This window comes from Populus trichocarpa, chromosome 1 (genome assembly GCF_000002775.5).
Source record: "Populus trichocarpa isolate Nisqually-1 chromosome 1, P.trichocarpa_v4.1, whole genome shotgun sequence".
Classification (NCBI taxonomy): Eukaryota; Viridiplantae; Streptophyta; class Magnoliopsida; order Malpighiales; family Salicaceae; genus Populus; species Populus trichocarpa.
Window position 1 is genome coordinate 32,912,563 of NC_037285.2, and position 20,694 is coordinate 32,933,256.

Below are 20,694 nucleotides of genomic sequence, written 5' to 3' on the forward strand. Positions count from 1 at the left end.
AACTTGACTGAACACAATTTGATTATCAATGATCACAGGTATGGCAAGCATATTACTGGATATCACAAGCAGCTAGCACAACATCCCTCGCACAATTTTCATGCGATTGCAAGGGTTGCCCACTTCACATTGCAGCATGCAGAACTATCTATCCATCATAATCATTTTCACCTAAGGTTTTATTATCCCCAAGTATATACGAAAGAATAATCAATAATCCAATGGGCAAAATTTCTAAGCTAACAATGGATATCATGACCAAGGTGTATACATGTTGACTAAAATACAAACATTCACATGCTTGAACCAAAAGCAACGAGATGGGGCTCGAAAAAACAATGACACAAAAATGACTTGCCTCTGTGAACATAAAAGGATGAAAATTTGAAAAACAGTAACAAGAAGGGTGAATAAATGAATGCTACTACCTTTTCTTCTATCTGACATTCCTTGTCAATAAGCCTTGCATGCTACAAATCAAAACTGTTGTGGAGTTGCCAAGACCACAGCCATTTTCTTTTACATTTTCAACTAGGAAGAACTTTGGCTTTAGGCAAATAAAATAAAATTGCACAAGCTTATGCATCTCTTCCAAGCAACCCTGCTCAGTTGCTTTTTCTAAATGAATTTGTGATTCTGTTCCAGGAGGTAAAAACCTGCCCTTCAATGATAACTTCGTATATGTGCTTGCTCCTGCATGCACTTCTGTGTCCGAGATCATTTGCATTCACCACCTTTTCAAAAATCAGGCAGTTGAAGAATGCGCTTCACTACGAAACTGAGGCAGTTGCAGACTACACTGTCCAAGGAATAAGAAACATGCAGCTGGATAATCAAATAACCAACTCAACGCCAAGATGCTGCAATACCTCTCCTCAGTGTGGTCCTATGGAGGGTCCATCACATTAGATGGTGCATGATAGGCAACCGTGTCCAATTGCCAAAATCATCAGTAAGGCATTACGTATGGCAGTGCATAAACATCAGCCGTCTCAATCTGCAGAGCTTCTGACCACACCATTGGTGTCTCATCGACCCCTGATAACCCAACCTTGGGCTTCTTTGCTTGGGAATTGGTGCTCTGAAATAGCCATTCTTGATCCTCAAATTCTAACCACTCTTCCATTTTGGGTACTGTAAGCACCTCAGGCAGATACTTGGAATCTGGGTGGGGTTGTTTCCTAGACACTTCAGCTATTTGATCAGTTTGTGCAGATGAATCCAAAGGTTTTGTTAAAGACTTCGTTAAAGAAATAGGTAGTGATTCAGTTGTTGAGGAGATGGATGGAGCTTGAGCTTCTATCAAACCAATTATCAGGTGTCCTTTATTACCCACCTTTTCGGTATAAACAGCCTCCTGTCTACCTTTTATAACTGCGGTGGAAATTTGGCATGTTCCCAACATTCTTCCATTCTCAGCTGATAGAGGCAAGGAAGAAGTAGGCCTTGGCAACTTATTAGGCTTAATATCATTAGCTGCAAAAGAAAACAAAAGGGAAGCAGAATGCATTAGCTGATAAAAAGCATGTGGAGTTTGGATTTGCCTAACATAATGGACTAATCTCTGAACATTTCTGGTGAATCAATATCAAAACTTGAAAATCAACACCTTTAAGAATATGATAAATCCATCATATCTGGTTGAAAGAAACATTGGTTCACAGAATTTCAATAATAGTCATTTTGACTCACCATGCAAAAATCCATTCATGTCCGAGTCCTTTCGTTTCTTTATATTTACTTCATCGACAGCACTATCAGTACTCTCCTTGAGAAGATGTGAGGTTTTTACAGTATGGTTACCTACAACGTCAGACATATTGCTTTCCTTCAATTTAACTGAATCTTTCTTCTTATGCTCACTTTTCTCCTTCGCTTTCTCCTTCTTTTTCTTGACCTTAACCCTGACTTTATCCTTCTCTTTACCTTTTTTCTCTTTATCCTTCCGTCTATCCTTGTGTTTATCATCAGTTTCCTTTTGTTTGGTCTGATATTTCTCTTCCATCTTCTTCTCAATGTCTTTCTCCAGTGGTCTGAGCATTCCATCAATTCTAGCCAGAAATGTTCCAGAAAGGCTCTGAACACTTCCAGTAAATCTTGCCTCATCCCTGATTCCATGCCCATCCAACCTTGTATCATCTTCTCGCTTGTTCTTTTCTTTTTCTTCAACCCAATTTCCAGAGGCCTTCACCACCAGTCTGACCATTCCCTCGTCCCTTTTTGCATCTGTACCAGGTAACTTCTCAAAGAACTGGTTTCTGTCTTCAGCTCTGGCTCTCTTGCCCAGCTCATGGACAAATTTAGATTCCTTAGGTTGGTGAAACAAAGTGCTGTTTTGAATTAGCTTCTGACCGTTGTAACCTGATAATTGTCCAGCAAATTTTTTGTCATTAGGTACATTATTTTTATCCACATCAATTTCCTTCCCCTTCTGAGTGCACACCTCCCCACCATTACCCTCAGATTTCTCTCCAAATTTCCAGCCATCCAAGGCTTTATCTCCATTGATATGCTTAGATTGCCCAGGAAGTTTCCCTTCACCTGAGGCTTTATCTCCACCATTGTCAAGCTTAGCTTGCCCCTGAAGTCTCTTTTCATCTGAGGCACTACTTTTTTCCTTATCCTTATCTCTGTCCTCCTTTTTCTCTCTATGCTTTTCCTTTTTGTTTTTCTTATCCCTATGCTTTTCATCGCTCCTATCTTTCTCCCTCTTTTCTTTATCTTCTCTTTTTTCTCTATCTTTCTTCTCCTTCTTGTGCTTCTTTTCTTTGTCCTTCTCCTGAAATTTTCAGAAAGCAATAATAAATAATTCAACTCAAGAGAATCAGAGACAGTGTGTTCACTGATTACGCCGGAGTCCGTTACATAGGCATATCACGTAAATATATATTCAACTGTTTCACTACCCAAAACATGAATTCAAAATGCAAATAAGACAAATCAAAACTTTTATGCAGAAACCCGCCCTAAGCATTATCCATGAGAGAAGCAGAATGCCTGGTAACTCTGTGTGCCTAAATTTATCAGTTGCCAACTTCATCATGCTAAAAAGAATTACAAGAAATGAGGTCAGAGACGTGAAAGAGATGAGAAACACCCATTACAGAACATTTCCACGTCAAACATAATCTAGACAAACATTTCCTTCTGCTAAGACCTCTACAAAGAGGGAGCCGGGGAATGGGCCCTTTATGAATTCGACTAAGTTCCAAATTCTAATCATCATATCCACCTAAAATAGAACCCTACCCTCCCAGGCAAAGAAATTTCCATCCTTTTCACAATGCTCAGAAAGTAGCTTAAATATAGAGTTATAATGCCATCTTCCATTTCTTTCTGGACACTGAAAGCCTGAAACCATTCCATGAAATGATATCATTACAATCCCAAATATAAAAACTCATGAAGAACATGATTAAGACATACTTATAAAATGAACAGAATCCCTAATATTTGAAGCAAAGCCCACTCATCTGCATTCTAGCCCCAATATCTGCAACCTCACATGCCTGAACAGGTATTGCAGAGATAAAAAATCTACATGCACCCAAATAACAGAGCTAAAATAGGAAGATCATAAAACTTGATGGGATATAAATGGCCACGGAGCCAAATATGAGCAAGAAAATAAACTACATTTTTGGAGTAGCATCATACTGATATCGAAATATAAAAAGGAGTCCCATCATCCATCCCCTGGAAAATCTACAAGAAAAACAAGGTAAACATTCCACCTGTTCATCCATCAAAAGCAAATCTAAGGAGCATCATTGCAAGAGACAGATCTCCACATCTGACTCGCGATGCATATAAATACTAGCATTTACTTGGAGACTTATAAACTGCTGAAATTGAAGTTCTTGATGCATTCAGCAGACTATGCATCTCCAAAACAGAGTTATGGATGTTAAAAAAAAAACCATAAAATGGCATATACAGTTTTTTTTCTTCCAATTTTGCAAGCCCGTCTTGTTTTTTTTAACCTTAAAACTTGACAAAGTAAAAGAGGCCACCTAAATGGACACAAATTCACTAGCAGGCTCACAAACCTCATCTCCCTAATTTTCAGTAGAAATTGTAGATACATACAATCAATCCACTCCTTACACATGGGATTCACTAAAATAGGAATAGCAGAAAACCAAAGATTTACTCAAGAACTCAAACAACAAGAGCTAACTAGTTAACAATCATATTCAGAATCCCTTATTTAAGGCAGGTTGATTCATCACATTTCCAGGGTGAATAGATGCAAGCAACAAGCAGGCACTAAAGAAACATTTTAATTTGAGCCAGCACCAGTAGGTGTATGTTCTGATCTCATATTTACTACTTGGTTCCAGCTTGCAAGAATCTTTTTTATTTATTTATTATTATTATTATAAACATGCAATTACTGGTTCCTCCTCCATATAGGACTAACAGAGAAATGGCTTAAACCAAGGACTTACCCATGAACTAAAACACCAATAGCAAAATAGTAAGCAACCATTCTCCAAAATCTCCATTTAAGACACATTGCCCATCTCCACACACCTTGGAACAAACAAACATATCTAATAATTGAATTTTAGTTAAAAAGTTCTAGAAAAACTGCTAGTACTTTATCTTATAATCCATTTATTAATCTGTGTATCCTGAAAGGACAATCTACTTTCAATAATCAGACCATAATTAAACAGAAATGTTGTAAAGCCTATTTAAGCTAAAGTACTGGACCAAGTAAAACCATCCTAATCAGTGTGAATTTCCTAAACCATAACAATAAGATTTCATATTACACATATCTCATCAGGAAAATCGAAATAGCATATGAGATTACGATTTAAGAATCAAATATGTATGTATTTCTCTACCTCCACAAGTTTTCTTTAATGGCAGTTTAACACTCTATAGAGCAAATACCGCATAAGTTAAAAAGCAAAATTCCATACATTAAGTTAAGATAGATATTATAAGTCTTCAATCCCAGAAGGCTCTCAGCACAATGGACCTTGAAATTGAATTTTCAGAAATTTTAGACGTTAAACTTGTGAACTTTCAATCCTGTTTCTCATTTTTGTGCAGGATTAAGGCAGACAGATGTTATAGAGCAGTAACACAATGTTTCATAGAAACTTCAATCCCGTGAAGGACCTCAGCTGAAAAGAATTTTAAGGAATTATAGACGTGAAACTCATTTAACTTTTTTATCCTATCAGATACTTTTGTACAAGATGCACCCAACATCTTGGTGAGGCAAGAACATCAACATTCCATTGAGGCTTAAGGGAAATAAGGGGCAAATCCAGGTGTGCTAAACCACATAAATCCAAGAGTTCTCATTTACTGCTTTCATTAGAAATAAGAAGTCATTAGATATTTACAATGCTGTGAAACCCTAAACATAACAAACAGTGTGGTTTCCAATTGAAAAGTTGGAAATGCTAATATTACAGCTGTCACATACTTGAACATTTAAACATTTATATCTCAAATTTCTCCTCATTTTTCCTGTTCTTTTTTTGAATAATGAGTAGGGAGTCATATCCACTTTCATTTTTTGGGGGTACTCCTTCAACTCTGTTTGCATTGGTTTTGGGTAGTCTGTTCAACCTGTCCTCGCTCTCCTCCATTACTACAGGACCTAGTATCTTAGTTATCCTATTCCTTTATTATTCTCTGAATAAAAACAGCTTGAACATCACATTTTCAAATGTAAATTACAGAATGCTTTATGACTTGCCCATTCTTTTCCATAAAAGGGTCCTGCTCTAATTATTTCATGCTAGTTTCTCAGTAGGTATTAAATTCAACCAAAAAATTACAACACATTCCAACTTACACAGAATTCTTTTTCATGCCATTTGATATTCCACACCCTGAAACCATTTATCCATCTAAACCTAAAAAGGAACGTGTGATTTGAATTCCTGACCACAACAAGTGTACAGCAAATCTAATCTCATAAGCAACCATAACCAAATAAGATTTTACAAGCAACCAGCATTGCAAATTGAGCTGGTTATTTAACAAGATACAAAATTGGTCAACTCAATAATAAAAAAATGGCACGAATAATTCTCATTCATTCAAATTAATGACACAGAGCCAATAATAAAGGCTTTCAATTAATCAGGGCTCTACATGGTTAGAGCATCTCATTGTAGATATAATTTCCTGACTCATGGAAGTCGATCATCTGATGACAAATATAAAGGTAACTTTCTAAGTTTTGACTTTTTTGAGAACAAAGCTTCCTTCACTGCACTATATTGAAGAGCTTTCTATAATTTTGGAACTCAGTTTTATAGTCTTCTTGTAAATTATAAGCTCATCTGAGCTAATAATACAAAAAAAAAAAAAAATCTCGTAGAAAACATCACAAGAATCCAGGATGAAATTCATGCATGGACAAAATTAACAGCACTTAAAAGTTTCTGTAAATACCATAATCAGGATGCATAATACTTCAATAACATAACTGAGAAGGCAATAGCCAGACAGATATTAAAGAATAACAAATACAAACATGAATCGATCAATTAATAAGAAGCCTGTAACCACAACTACGTATAGGAGGAACAGAAAATGCCACTGTCATTTCATCCACCATGATCATTTAGCATCCAACAGCATAACGCTTTGTACATACAACGAAGATCTTATCTTTGTTTAAGCAAAGCCTGCGAAAATGAATGTGCTTCATTTGGAAAGGAGTACTTTTTCTGTATCCTCGGGTAAAACTATTACATGATAAGTCTAAGAGTGAATGAATTTAAGACAAGACAGCAAAGACTTCCAGGAAGTATTTACTACTGATGGAAAACCAAATTGGTTGCCATTGGAATTGATTCAATTAAATGCGAATCAGAAAAGAATTCCTTTTGATTGCTCTAATAAATATCATGCCAAATATGCAATGTCATTCAATAAAAGGCAAGTGTATGAACCTTTTCTAGCAGGTCAACATCATCACTTCTGGCCTTCTTTTCATATCCTGGTGGTGGAAATGGAAAGCAACGCGACATTGAACAGAATCCCAAAACACAAAACAGTGACGCCTTTCACCAAAGAAAATGATTGAATTACTTTCCAAAAGCACTGTTCTGAAAAGAGAATGGACCAGTAACTATGCTCCTGTCCATACACCATGTCCCCACATTCATTACCAGGTTCAACACTTCCCCATGAAGTTGTATATCACATCCAACAGCCACGAGTCCCAAATCCACCAAAATCCCCTTCAATAACAAAGCTCAAACTAATCCACTCGATCAAATCTTCTAGTACATTACGCTCTACTGCAATAATTCTACAAAAACTCAGTTGCAAAAGTAACCTTGAAATGTTTTCCTTCTTGATGAACAACTTTGCTCAAATTATGTTAAACCTCAAGGTCTCTAGAGAAATGAAATTGTCCACTGAAATCCGATCTTCAGCGTTGCCTTTTGTGGCAATAAAGAACCATAACCTCCTTACCCTTGAAAGGAAACCCTAATGCACAAATCATTCCCAAGTTCAAGATCAAGCATAAAACAGCCAAAAACCCAGAAACCTTTACCCTCCAATACAACAAAAAAAAGTAATTCTTGATCACTTCCAGACAATCCTAAATGCGCAATCCTCTTCCATGCCCAAAAACAAGCAATGCTCAACAATACCACTCTATGCAATTTCAAATTAACGATAGGCAATAATTGTCTAATCCACAAGTCCAACCACTTGAAAGACAGCTCATTCCCTGCCTTGCTCTTGAATCAAAACCCTAATCAGTCCAAAATCAAGAAATTCAATAAGTTCCCAGTTATGATCCAGCAAACCCTACAAAAATACAAACTTTGCAACAAGCACATAAAATCCACTACTCAGACCCCAAAAAAAACCTTGAATTCAGCTCTAAGAAAACCCCGAAAGAAACAAAGAAACTTGTAGAATAAATGAAGAATAAAGGGAATATGAGAGAAGCCCTTTTCTTTTTAATACCTAATCAGAAATGGGTATCAATCAAAAGCCAAAAAGAAAGCTTGATTCAAAGAGTAAACTTGAAGAAAACAAATCATACACAATTTAGACAAAAAAGAAAAAAAAAAGTTGTCTGAAATCAATATATCTATCTATTACCTTGTCCGCTACAACAAACAGAACATTATTGTAGAGGAACAAGATCTTTCGCTTTCTTTATAGAATTTCGTGAACAGAAACAATGAAAGAATTTGATCTTTTTTCGTGTTTCTGTCTTGGTTTTTTCTCTGTTTCTGCTACTGTTGTTGCTCTCTTCTAATAGAGAAAGAGGGGTTTCCTTTTATTTCTTTTGTTTGTCTACGGAAGTTACACGCAAGAATGAAAAGGAAGAAGAAAAATTAGTAATCATTGAGATATGAGATTATAGGTATTTGATGACACAATTCTTAAAAATTTGGAAGTAATTTTTCATTTAAATTATATTTGAGAATTTATTAATTTTTTTAATATATTAATTTATTATGAGAGTGTATTTTAGATATCATATAATAATAGATTTAATTTTAATTGAAGTAAGTTGTTCTGGGAATACTTTTATTGTTGAACAAAGAATATATATGTTATAAAAAAAGTTTCCTTACGAAAACAAATGAATTTTATAAACTTAAGAATAAATGAAAATAAAACTTTAAAAAGTATAGCCAATAATAATATATAATTAAGTTTAATACATAAATATTTATTTTATTTATATTTGCTTAGAAATTGGATATCTAAAATGTAAATTATCTAAAATATGGTTACTTTGATTAGGAGGATCGGTATCTCCATAATTATCATAATGATTATGAAAAGATTAGAGTAATAATTTCAGTTTGTTTCTGTTTCAAACTATAAGTATTGCCACTTTTATCCTTTTAAATTTGTTATATATATGATAACATGAGGTAATTTTTTAAGTTAAAAATAATAACACCATGTGTCTTATTATGAAAGTTACAAAATAAATTATATAATATTTATTTTTCTTTAAAATATTTATTTGGTTAATGCAATTTTAATCCACAAAAAAATATCATGATTTTATTACTCATGCAAAGTTCAGAATAAGGTTCAAGTCACGAGTTAAATAAAATAGCTTGAAATAATAATAAAAAATTTATTATTTTAAGATTATTTAAAAAAATAAAATGATATTATATTTTTAAAAAATATCAAATTAGATTTTGATAAGATTGGTCTATCAATATTTTATATAACTTTTATCCGTTATAATTTAAAATTTAACTTGGATTATAAATCGATCGGGTCAATAAATTACCGAGTTCAAACGAAAAGTAACACATTAAACGTTTAATAACTAACTATTTCGTGTGCATTGTAATTATATCTCTCCTTATTCTATCACATGTCTCGTATACCTAAATTTAAAATTAATTTTTATCATATCTTCACATGTTATATATATATATATATATATATATATATATATATATATATATATATATATAACATGACACGCAGCATGCATCCTTAACTGTACAAGGCCAATAAGGACAGGAGACCAATTTTTAAATATACTTTGCCAAGTAGGAGCAGAGTGAGTTAGTTCCATGTGCAAATTTGTGACTGAAGTCACTTGTGTGACAACTGACAGAGAAAGACACTGAAATGCTTGAGAGTTTTTTCTTTTTTCTTCAACTAAAATAGTTGACCGATTTTGATTGGATCAACTATCACCGACCCAGTACAAAAAAAACTCGATGAGGAATAAGTTTTAGATTTGGAAATCAACAAATTAACGAAATAATCTATTTTGAGCAAATCAATTTTTATAACACAACTCCTCCTAGTGTTTTTCATTTATATATTCAAACTAGTTTATGTTTATATTGATTAATTCTATATATTATATCGATTAATTCTATATATTATAAAATTAATAATCATATAAACTTATAATAATTATTATATTAGTAATTATAGAGGTAGAAACTGATCCTCCCATTATTTGTTGTATTTGACATGGAATAGATTTTTTATTTTTTTAAGTTTAACGTCGGTGTCCGGGTCAGCTTGCGTGCACCTCGATTAATCTCACGGGTCCTGAAGTTAACAACCATGTAAGCCTCCAGTAGCTATCATATAAGCAACCATAGGTCTCGAACCTAAAACTAAACAAACCGTTTAATCCCAAGTCACAGTTCCTCCCATTATTTCTTGTATTTGACGTGGACTAGATTTTCTAGGACTGTTGGTAGAGGTGTGTTCACGACGATGAAGGATCACTTTCTTGTACTTGTAGACTAGAAAACTTTACGACGAAGAAATTCCTCCTCTTATTGCATATGACCATTAAAATGATGCTATTCATGACATCATATTCCTGCCTACATGGAAATCCATATCTTCTTTTGGAAGTGACAATGTATCAAAATTTAAGATTTATAGATAAGAGGTAATTTAGTGTTGGTGATAGTGGTTAATTAATATATTTAAGTGTTTGTGTTTTTTTTTTTTAATTTAAGGAATTCTAGACTTATTATATAAGTTTTAGTATATGCAAAAACAGTTATAATCGGAGGAATTAAAGACCATTTGATGATAAAGTTAATATATTTACCGGAAATGTATTAAATGATTTAAAAAATTTTAAATTTAAGGAAAAAAGATGTTTATTCTTGATTTTTAAGCTGATTAATGCTTTGAAATCTATATATTTTTATCTTAAGAGATGAAAAGTTCTTACATTTTACCTGGATAATTCAGGAGGTATTTATACCTCGTGAACCTTGTCGTTTTCAAAGAAGAGAATGACTGAAAACCCCTTTGTTTTTTACGATATTAATGAGAGATAAATATCTCTTACATATTATTAATGAGATAATAAGTCTGATAAATCCACTATGAGATTTTATATACACATACAAGTATAAATATAATGGTTTATTATATCTTCTATACTTTTATTATAGAGAATCGTTCACAATCAGACATATAATCTTAAAACTTGAACATCACCAAGTTTTTTGAATTTATTTTTGCTAGATTTACGTTTCTTTAATCTTAGCTAACTACCAAACCTAAATACTTTGAATCTGTGATGTTTATTAGATCTATTTTATTTAAAATAAATTTTATTTATAAAAATTTTAACCAAAAATTAACAGGCGAGAAGATTTTAGGTACGTGATTTATCTTTGAACGTTCACAGGATCCCACATTAGGAAACACATAAACGCCTTCCAAACAAGAAAATGACTGGCTGAAATATTGCTTTCGAGGAGCACTCCTCCATGAACTTCCGAGACTAACAGCTACAAATTCCAAATCCATCACTCTTTTAGGCAGCTATTCTATGATCTATTGTTCGGTCTATACTATATTGAATTATGATTTCTATTTGTTAAGTAAGGAAAATTATAAAAGCAATATATATATGTTATGCAAGGATGATAATGCCCTCATACTGTGTCATGTATATAAATATAAAAATAATAATCTAATTCTCTTTTAATTGTTAACTAATATATTATTTAATTTAACGTCAATTAATAAATAAAAGCAACAGTTTATATAAAAAAATCATTTTATATCGTATTATTTAGTTTTATTTTATTAATAAAATAGGTTTTTTCTCTATTTTTATTGAATTATTTGTCAAAAATACTTCTTTCTTTATTTTTATGGTTATTTTATTAATAAAATAGGTTTTTTCTCTATTTTTATTGAATTATTTGTCAAAAATAATTCTTTCTTTATTTTTATGGTTATTTTATTTGTTGACATATCTAAGTGATTGTTTATTTATTTTTTAAATATATTTGATTACTTTCATTTATAGATAAAATTATTTTTTTATTTTATCTATTTTATAAATTTAATTATTAATGTAAATTATTTTTTATTATTTTCAAATAATCAAATAATTTTATATTACAATAAAAATATTTTTTTAATAATTTTTTTGTTTTTTTATATTTTTTGAATTTATGGATAATGAAGAATGCGTCGTAAAAATGTTATAAAGTCTTATCTCATGGGACAATGTAGGTTTGTCTTGGAAGAATGGTGGGATATAAACTTAAACTTCAAGATATGACAAAAACTATTTCTTGTCTTGTTATATATGTATTATGTATTACATTGATTTGTTTTGTGTTTAGAATTGAGTTTAAAAAATATGTTTGGTTTAATAAGATATTAAATTAATATTTTTATTTAGTGTTTTAAGATGGTTTTAATTTGTTAAAATCAAAAATTAAAAAATATATTTTAAAATGAAAATTCCTTTCACCACAATATTAAAGATATTTTGTTTTTCATTTGAATAAGTTTCTTAGGTTCTATTTGGTATTGCAATCCAATCATGTTCTTAAATTTTTTTATTTTTTTAGCTTCAAATTATTATTATTATTATGTTTTTAGATCAGTTTGATATGCTGATGTAAAAAAAATATAAAAAAATATCATTATAATGTATTTCTAAACAAAAAATACTTTAAAAAATAATATCAACTAAACTTCCAAACATATGCTAAAGTTTTTTCAGTGTTGTCTTACAAAACTATTAAAATCTTACTTAAATTTTAATAGTAAAATCCCATGCCATTGCAAGGATGAAAGCACAACAAGAAATAGTTGATAGTTAGGGAGAAATAATCTCTTATTTATTTATTTATTAATTCGAATATTAAGACTATAATTTAATAAAGCATATTCATTTTCACCTCAAATATTGAACAAAATTTCTAAGCAATAAAATTTATCCAAGAAACAATTTTAGGAGACAAGCACAAAACAATGAAAGGACGATCAATCATAAAGCAGAGAATAAATTGAAAGTGGTGAATAAATGAATGCTACTACTTTTCTTCTATATAATATTTTCTGTAAATTAAGCCTCGTATGTTACAAATCAAAATTTTTGTGGAGTTGCCAAGACCACAGCCATTTCCTCTTACATTTTTCAACTGGAAAGAGCTTCGGCTAAAGGCAAATAGAATAAAATTGCACAGGCTTGTGCATCTCTTCCAAGCAACCCTGCTCAATTACTTTTTCTGAATGAATTAGTGATACTGTGCCGGAAGGAAAGGAGGAAAAACCTGCCCTTCAACAATACCTTTCTATTCGTGCTCGCTCCGGCATGCAATGAAGTGTCTGAGATCATTAGCTTGCATTCACCACCTTTTCAAAACTCAGGCAGTTAAAGAATGCACACCACTACTGCCTCGATACTCTGGCAGTTGCAGACTAAACTGTCCAGGGAATCAGAAAAATGCAGCTTGAGAATCGAATAACCAACCCAATGCCCAGATGTTGCTATACCTCTCCCCGATGCAGAACGTGGTTCTACGGAGGGTCCAACACATTAGATTGTTCCGGATTGTCAACCATGTCCAATTGCTGAAATCATCAATAGGGAATCACGTATGGCAGCGCATAAACATCAGCCCACTCAAAGTGTAGAGCTTCTGACCACACCGGTGGTGTCTCGTCGACCCCTGAAAATCCAACCTTGGGCTTCTTTGCTTGGGAATTGGTGCTCTGAAATAGCCATTCTTGGTCCTCGAAATCAGAACAATCTTCCATTTTGGGCACTGTAAGCACATAAGGCAGATACTTGGAATCTGGATGGGGTTGTTTCTTAGACACTTCAGCTATTTGATCCGTTTGTGCAGTTGAATGCAACGGCTTCATTAAAGAGATAGATAGCGGCTGAGTTGTTGAGGAGATTGACAGAGCTTGAGCTTCTATCAAACCATTTATCTTGTGTCCTTTATTATCCACCTTATCATTATTGACAGCCTCCTGCTTACCTCGTATAGCTGCAGTGGGATTTTGGCAAGTTCCCAACATCCTTCCATTCTCAGCTGATAGAGGCAAGGACGAAGCGGGTCTTGGCAACTTATCCGGCTTAATATCATTAGCTGCAATGGAAAACAAAATGGAAGCAGATGCATCAACTTAAAAAAGTATGTGGAGTCTGGACTTGCTACACAAGCTGTTAATCTCTGTTGAAGGCATTTGTGATCAATCACTATCAGAACTTGAAAATCTACACCTTGAATATGAGAAACGGGATTAAAAGAAACATTTGTAGACAAGGTTTCAACAATAGTCATTTGAATTTGACTCACCATGCAAAAATCCATTTGTGTCTGAGTCCTTTCGTTTCTTGATATTTACTTCGTGAACAGCACTATTAGTGATCTCCTTCGGAAGATGAGAAGGTTTTACAGTATTATTAGCTACAGCATCAGACTTACCACTTTCCTTCAATTTATCTTGCTCTTTCTTCTTATGCTCACTTTTCTCCTTTGGTTTCTCCTCCCTTTTCTTCTCCTTATCCCTGACTTTATCCTTCTCTTTGTCTTTTTTCTCTTTATACTTGCGTTTATGATTGCTTTCCTTTTGTTTGGACTTATCCTTCCCTTCCATCTTCTCAATGTCTTTCTCCAGTGGTCTTGGCGTCTCATCACATCTAGCTTGAAATGTTGCAGAAAGGCTCTGAGTACTGCCATTAAATCTTGCTTCATCCCTGATTCCTTGACCATCCATGTTTCCATCATCATCTCTCTTGTTCTTTTCTTTTCCATCAACCCAGTTGCTAGGGGCTTTCGCCACCAGTGTGACCATTCCCTCATCCCCTTTTGCATCTTTACCAGGAAACTTCTCAGAGAACTGGTTTTTGTCTTCATCTCTGGCTCTCTTTCCCAGCTCTTGTACAAATTTAGAATCCCTAGTATGGTGAGATAAATTGCTGTTAATTTGAATGAGCTTCTGACCATTGTAACCTGAAAATTGCCCAGCAAATTTCTTCTCACCAGAGATGCTATTCTTCTCCTCATCCCTTTCCTTACCCTTCTGAGCAATAATCTCTCCACCATTACCCTCAGATTTCTCTGGAAATTTCCTGCCATCCAAGGCTTTATCTCCATTGATATGCTTAGATTGCCCAGGAAGTTTCCTTTCACCTGAGGCTTTATCTCCTCCATTGTCAAGCTTAGCTTGCCCTGGAAGTCTCTTTTCATCTGATGCGCTACTTTTTTCTCTATCCTTCTCCTTTTTCTCTCTATGCTTTTCCTTTTTGTCTTTCTTATCCCTATGCTTTCCATCACTCCTATCTTTCTCCCTCTTTTCTTTATCTTCTCTCTTCTCTTTATCTTTCTTCTCCTTCTTGGGCTTCTTCTCTCTCTCCTTCTCCTGAAAATTATGGAAAGAGATATGAAATCATTCATCTCAAAAGAATCAGAGAAACACAGGAATCCATCACATAGGTAAATCATGTAAAATATAGTCAACCCTTTTACTACCCAAAACTTGAGAACAAAATGCAAACAAGACAAATCAAAACTTTGACATGGAAGCCTACTCTAAGCATCATCCATGAAACAAGGAGAATGCCAGGTACCTCCTGTGTGCCTAAATTATAACTCATTCATTTATCATTGCCAAATTCATCACAATGAAAATCATACAAGAAAATAGGTCAGAGAGGTGAAAGAGATAAGAAACAGCATCCAGGAGCAAGTAATACCCCTGTAGACAGAAATGCCAGAAATAGTCCACCCACCCAAACAATTCCTTCTTCCGAGACCTCTGAGAGGTTGCAGCCAAGGACAGGGAAACTCTATTGACTGCAAGTTCAAAATTCTAACCATCTTATCTGCCTCAAATAAAAACCTGCTCTCCCAGGCAAAGATATTCCCATCCTTTCCACAAAGCCCACAAAGCAGCTCAAATATAGAGTTATAATGGCATCTTTCCATTTCTTTCCACGTAATAAAAGTTGGCAACCATCAGATGGAATAGTATCATTACAACCCCAAACAAAAAAGCTTATGCAGAACATGAGTTATGCCATACTTGTGCAATGGACATGATCCCTGATATTTGAAGCAAAGTACACTTATCTGCAATCTAGCCCCAATACTTGCAACCTTACATTTCTGAACAGGTATTCTAGAGCTATAAAATCTCTTTGCACCCCAAATATGAAACTAAAATAGTAAAATCATAAAACGTGATGTGATATAAATGGCCACCAACACCAAATATGAGCGAGAAAATAAACTGCTCTGTTTCTGGAGTAGCATCATACTGATAAGGAAATATAAAAAGGACTCAGAACATCTACCCTGTAAAATCTACACCAAAAAAAAGCTAAACATTCAGCCTGTCCATTCATCAAATAATTTTTCTAGCATAAGCAAATCTGAGAAGCAACATTGTTGCAAGCCTGCAAGAGTCAGTTCAAAGTAAAAGAGGCCACCAAAATGGACACAAATTCACTTGTAGACCCACAAACTTCATCTCCCCTAATTAATTCTACCCTTTCAATTGGAATTCACTAAAACAGGAATTGCAGAAAACCAAAGATTTGTGCGTGATCTCAAACACCAAGCACAAAATTGTTAAAAACCACCACTTAATTCCTTATTTAAGGCCGGTTAATTCATTGCACTTTCCAGGGTAAACAGATGCAAACAAAAAGCAGACACTAAAGGAACATTTTAATTGGAGCCAGCACAAGAAAGTGTGTTTTTATCTCATATTAATTATATATTTTCAACTTGTAAGAATCTCTATTATATAGACATGAAACTTTCCACATAGGATTCAGAGAAACAGGACTTAACCAAGGATTTACCCAAGAATGTTTACCAAAGCAAAACAGTGAACAGCCATTCTCAAAACTCTCTATTCGTTCAAATTAGTGGCACAAAAAAAAGGCTTTCCATTGATTAAGATGACAAATAAAAAGGTACATTATAAGTTTCAAGTTTTTGAGAACAAAGCTTTCCTTTACTGCACTGCATTAAAGATTTTAAAAAAAAAATTGGAACTCAATTCCATAGTTCCATAGTCTTTCCATAATTAATATGCTTGTCTGGGCTAATAATACAAATAAAAAATTCTTGTAGAAAACATCATAACAATCAGGGGTCAGATTCATAGAAGAAAAAATACCAGGACTTCTTCCTGATTTCTGATGCAAGAAATTTCTGCAAATACCACACTAAGGATGCTTAATACTCCAATAACATAGCTGAGAAGGCAATGGCCAGACAAATTAAAAAACTACAAATAGAATTATGAGCCAATAAATCAACCTGGTGTACATGACCAAAACAATCTACAGCACAAACAAGGAGACAAAATCCAGACTGAGCTTAAAAATAACAAATAAAACCATGAATCAATCAATTTATCAGAAGCATGTAACCACAACTATCTGTAGCAGGTAAATGCCACTTTGTCATCTCATCCAACAAGACCTTTTAGCTCCAAACAAACAGTAGAATTCTTTGTTCACATACAGCTAAGATCTTATCTTAGTTTACACAGTGTACGAAAATGAATGTGCTTCATTCAGAAAGGAATATTGTTTCTGTATCCTCAGTAAAACTATTAAGTGACAACTCTAAGAGTAATTAAATCCAAGACAAGACAGCAAAGACTCTTTAAGTATTTAATACCAATGGAAAAACAAAATGGTTCTCATTGGATTGTTTCGATTGAAAGCAAATCAGAATAGAATTCCTTTTGATGGATATAATAAATATTGTGCTGATTATGCAATGTCATGCAGTGAAAGGCAAGTGTTAACCTTCTTTAGTAAATCAACATCGTCACTCCTGGCCTTCTTTTCATATCCTGGTGGTGGGAAGGGAAAGCAACGCGACATTGAACAGAAACCCAAAACACAAAACAGCAATGCCTTTCACCAAAGAAAATGATTGAATTACTTTCCAGTAGCACTGTTCCGAAAAGGGAATGGACCAGTAACTATGCTCCTGTCCATGCACCATGTCCCCACATTCATTTCCAGCTTCAACACTTCTCCATGAACTCGTATATCACATCCAACAGCCACGAGTTCCAAACCCACCAAAATTCCCTTCACCGTAATGCACACACCAGTGAGACGGAATTCACAGGAAATTAATTTCAATGCAGTACTTTGCCGTTAAAAACAATTAACTTCAATAGCCAAGCTCAAAACTAATCTGCTCGGTTGAATCTGCTATTATACTACACTATACTGCAATAGTTCAACAAAAACTCAGTTGCAATAACTTTGAGAAGTTTTCCTTCTTGACGAAGAACTATACTCAAATTATGTTAAACCAAAAGGTTTCTTGAGAAATGAAAATTGCCCACTACAATCTGATCTTCTATGATGCCTTCTGTGCCAACAAAGAATCATCACCTCCTTTCCCTTAAAACCAAACCCTGGTACACAAATCATTCCCAAGTTCAAGATCAAGCACGAAATATCCAAAGCCCAGAATCCCTTACCCTCCAAGACAACAGAAACACAAATTATTGATCACTGCCAAACAATCCTAAATGTGCAATCTTCTTCCATGCCCCAAAAACAAGCAATGCTCAACAATACCACTCCATGCAATCTCAAATTTGCGACAAGCAAAAATTGTCCAATCCACAACTCCAATCACTTGAAAGACAGCTCATTTCCTGCTGTGCTCTTGAATCAAAAACCCTAATCAGTCCAAGATAAAGAAATTCAATAAGTTCCCAATTACGATCCGGCAAAACCCTAACAAGAATAGACCAATAAGCACATAAAATCCAGTTCTCAAACCCCCAAAAAAACCCTTACATTCAGCTCCAAAGAAAACAAAGAAACAAAGAAACTTGTAGAATATATAAAGAATAAAGGGAATACAAGAGAGACCCTTTTCTTATTAGTACCTAGGTGTAAATGGGTATCAATCAAAAGCCAAAAAGAAAGCTTGATTCAAAGAGTAAACTTGAAGAAAACAAATAACACGCAATTTAGACCAAGAAAATAAAGGGTTGTCTCAAAATCAATAAATCCATCTAATCAGATTACCTTGTCCGCTACAACAAACAGAATATTATTGTAGAGGAACAAGATCTTTCCCTTTCTTTATTGAGTATCGTGAGCTGAAACAACAACAAGCCTTGATCTTTTTTCGTGTTTCTGCTTAGTTTTTTTTCTCTGTTTTTGCTATTGTTCTTCTCGGAAAGGGGTTTCTTTTATTTGTCTTCGGAAGTAACTCGCGAGAGAGAAAGAGAAGAGACAGCAAAGGAAAAAACGAAACGGGAAGGGGGACTTAGGTCCATATAATTTTGTGACTCTCTCTCTCTCACTTGTGTGTGACAAAGAAAGAGAAAGAATTGCTTTGAGAGGATGTATTTTCCTCAACTCTTCTTCCAAATATTTTTGCTCACGCTCTAGTTGTCTATCTCGAATTTACGCACCTATATTGAGAATGTTTCTTGCATTGCATGTGGACTCCATTTTATGGGATTGTTTTTAAAGACTTTCATTGATGATACAGGATCTTGTTGCAATTGTAGGCTAGAAAGCTTTCACGTGAAGAATTCCTAGTTTCTAAACCATGTGATCACTTCCACCTGTCAGCAAGTATGAATGGTGTGGTTTTTTAAAAATATTTTTTATTTAAAAATATATTAAAATAATATTTTTTATTTTTAAAATTTTATTTTTAGTATTAATGCATTAAAACGATCCAAGAGCATAAAAATTAATTTTAAATAAAAAAATCAAAATTTTTCAAAAATATTAAGAAATATTTTTCAACCACGTTCTCAAACCTATCATTTGATTGCAATTATTCATTGTAAAGAATATCTTATTGAAGTGATTATTGTGAAAGGAATACTTATTATGCATCCTTGTTAAAATTTGATTAAACTACACACATTCATGGAAGGTAAAAATATATACAATTGATATAAGCAATCATTATGGAACATGAAAAGAAAAAAAATCATGAATACACTGTAAATTTATTCAAAACAACATGAACATCAACATACATTTGCGATTCGTTATTCTACATAACAAATCAATAAATTATTCAAACAACAAATAAATCATATATGGGACTATAATTGACCTTTCTGAGTCATTAGAGTAGGCTAGAACATGAAAAAAAATAATTCCAGGAAAATGATAGAAACAACAAAATGTGTATCCGTGACGGTTTAAGATGAGAGATCGGACACCAAGAAGGGGTTGTTATTATTAGACAAAATTGGACTGCTATGTCCCCTATTTCTTCTTTCTCCTTGTGCTAGGTTTTTTGCTAGTTTATTTTGCAAGAGTATCTTTTTTTCAATGTCTATGTGTATGCTCTTTTTGTCTAAATGTCTCTCTTTCTATTTATATTGTTTGAGATCCTCTACAAAGTAGGGAAAACTAGACTAAAAAATAATATTAGATAATTATATTATTTCTTTCTAATCATTAATGTCTGATTAATTAATTTCATCTTTTTAATATGTATGATATCTTCCAATAATTTCCCAATTGTTTGATCTCACATTAGTCCCAATGTTCTCTCTTTCTTCTCAGTTCACTTCCTAAACTAGTTATTCTTCTTTTTTTATTATTTATTTTGAAAACATATTTTAAAAATACATGGAAAAATTAGGGGGTAAAAAATAGGTTATGAAAATTATCGTGCTGGAAAAATTAGGTGTAAAAAATGAGTTATGACAATCATCATGATATTTACAAGTTAATATTTTATATATAGAATTTTTTTTATTAAGTATAAGATATGTCAACAATACATTTATATATATAAAAAATATAGTGTTATTTAAAATTTAAATATGATAGGATAATATGAGCAAATCCTTATACCATCTTAATCAACACCTCTAAAAATAATGATAATGGTTCTAAAAAAATAATGAATAGCTGGTGATGAATTTTCAAGTCAT

The 20,694-nt window shown here is 33.3% G+C and overlaps 2 protein-coding genes across 3 annotated transcripts; both read right to left on the bottom strand.

The window, feature by feature from the left end:
- Positions 1–339: 339 nt before the first annotated feature.
- On the bottom strand, positions 340–19,174 carry LOC7495842 (uncharacterized). 2 transcript variants are annotated; one of them, XM_052446762.1, is made up of 4 exons: positions 18,809–19,174; positions 6,933–7,747; positions 1,693–2,779; positions 340–1,476 (listed from the first exon to the last, which is right to left on the bottom strand). In XM_052446762.1, exons 2-4 carry the CDS (start codon positions 7,008–7,010, stop codon positions 950–952), a joined length of 1,692 nt encoding a protein of 563 aa, XP_052302722.1. In that variant the 5' UTR covers positions 7,011–7,747; positions 18,809–19,174; the 3' UTR covers positions 340–949. The 2 variants fall into 2 exon arrangements, with proteins under 2 accessions (XP_052302722.1, XP_024444394.1); XM_024588626.2 differs by lacking the exon at positions 18,809–19,174 and adding an exon at positions 8,104–8,327.
- LOC7495841 (DEAD-box ATP-dependent RNA helicase 42) lies at positions 12,797–16,836 on the bottom strand. The gene is made up of 3 exons (XM_052446764.1): positions 15,521–16,836; positions 14,085–15,150; positions 12,797–13,874 (listed from the first exon to the last, which is right to left on the bottom strand). The coding sequence occupies exons 2-3, from the start codon at positions 14,581–14,583 to the stop codon at positions 13,360–13,362; spliced, it is 1,014 nt and encodes a 337-aa protein (XP_052302724.1). The 5' UTR covers positions 14,584–15,150; positions 15,521–16,836; the 3' UTR covers positions 12,797–13,359.
- Positions 19,175–20,694: the final 1,520 nt, after the last annotated feature.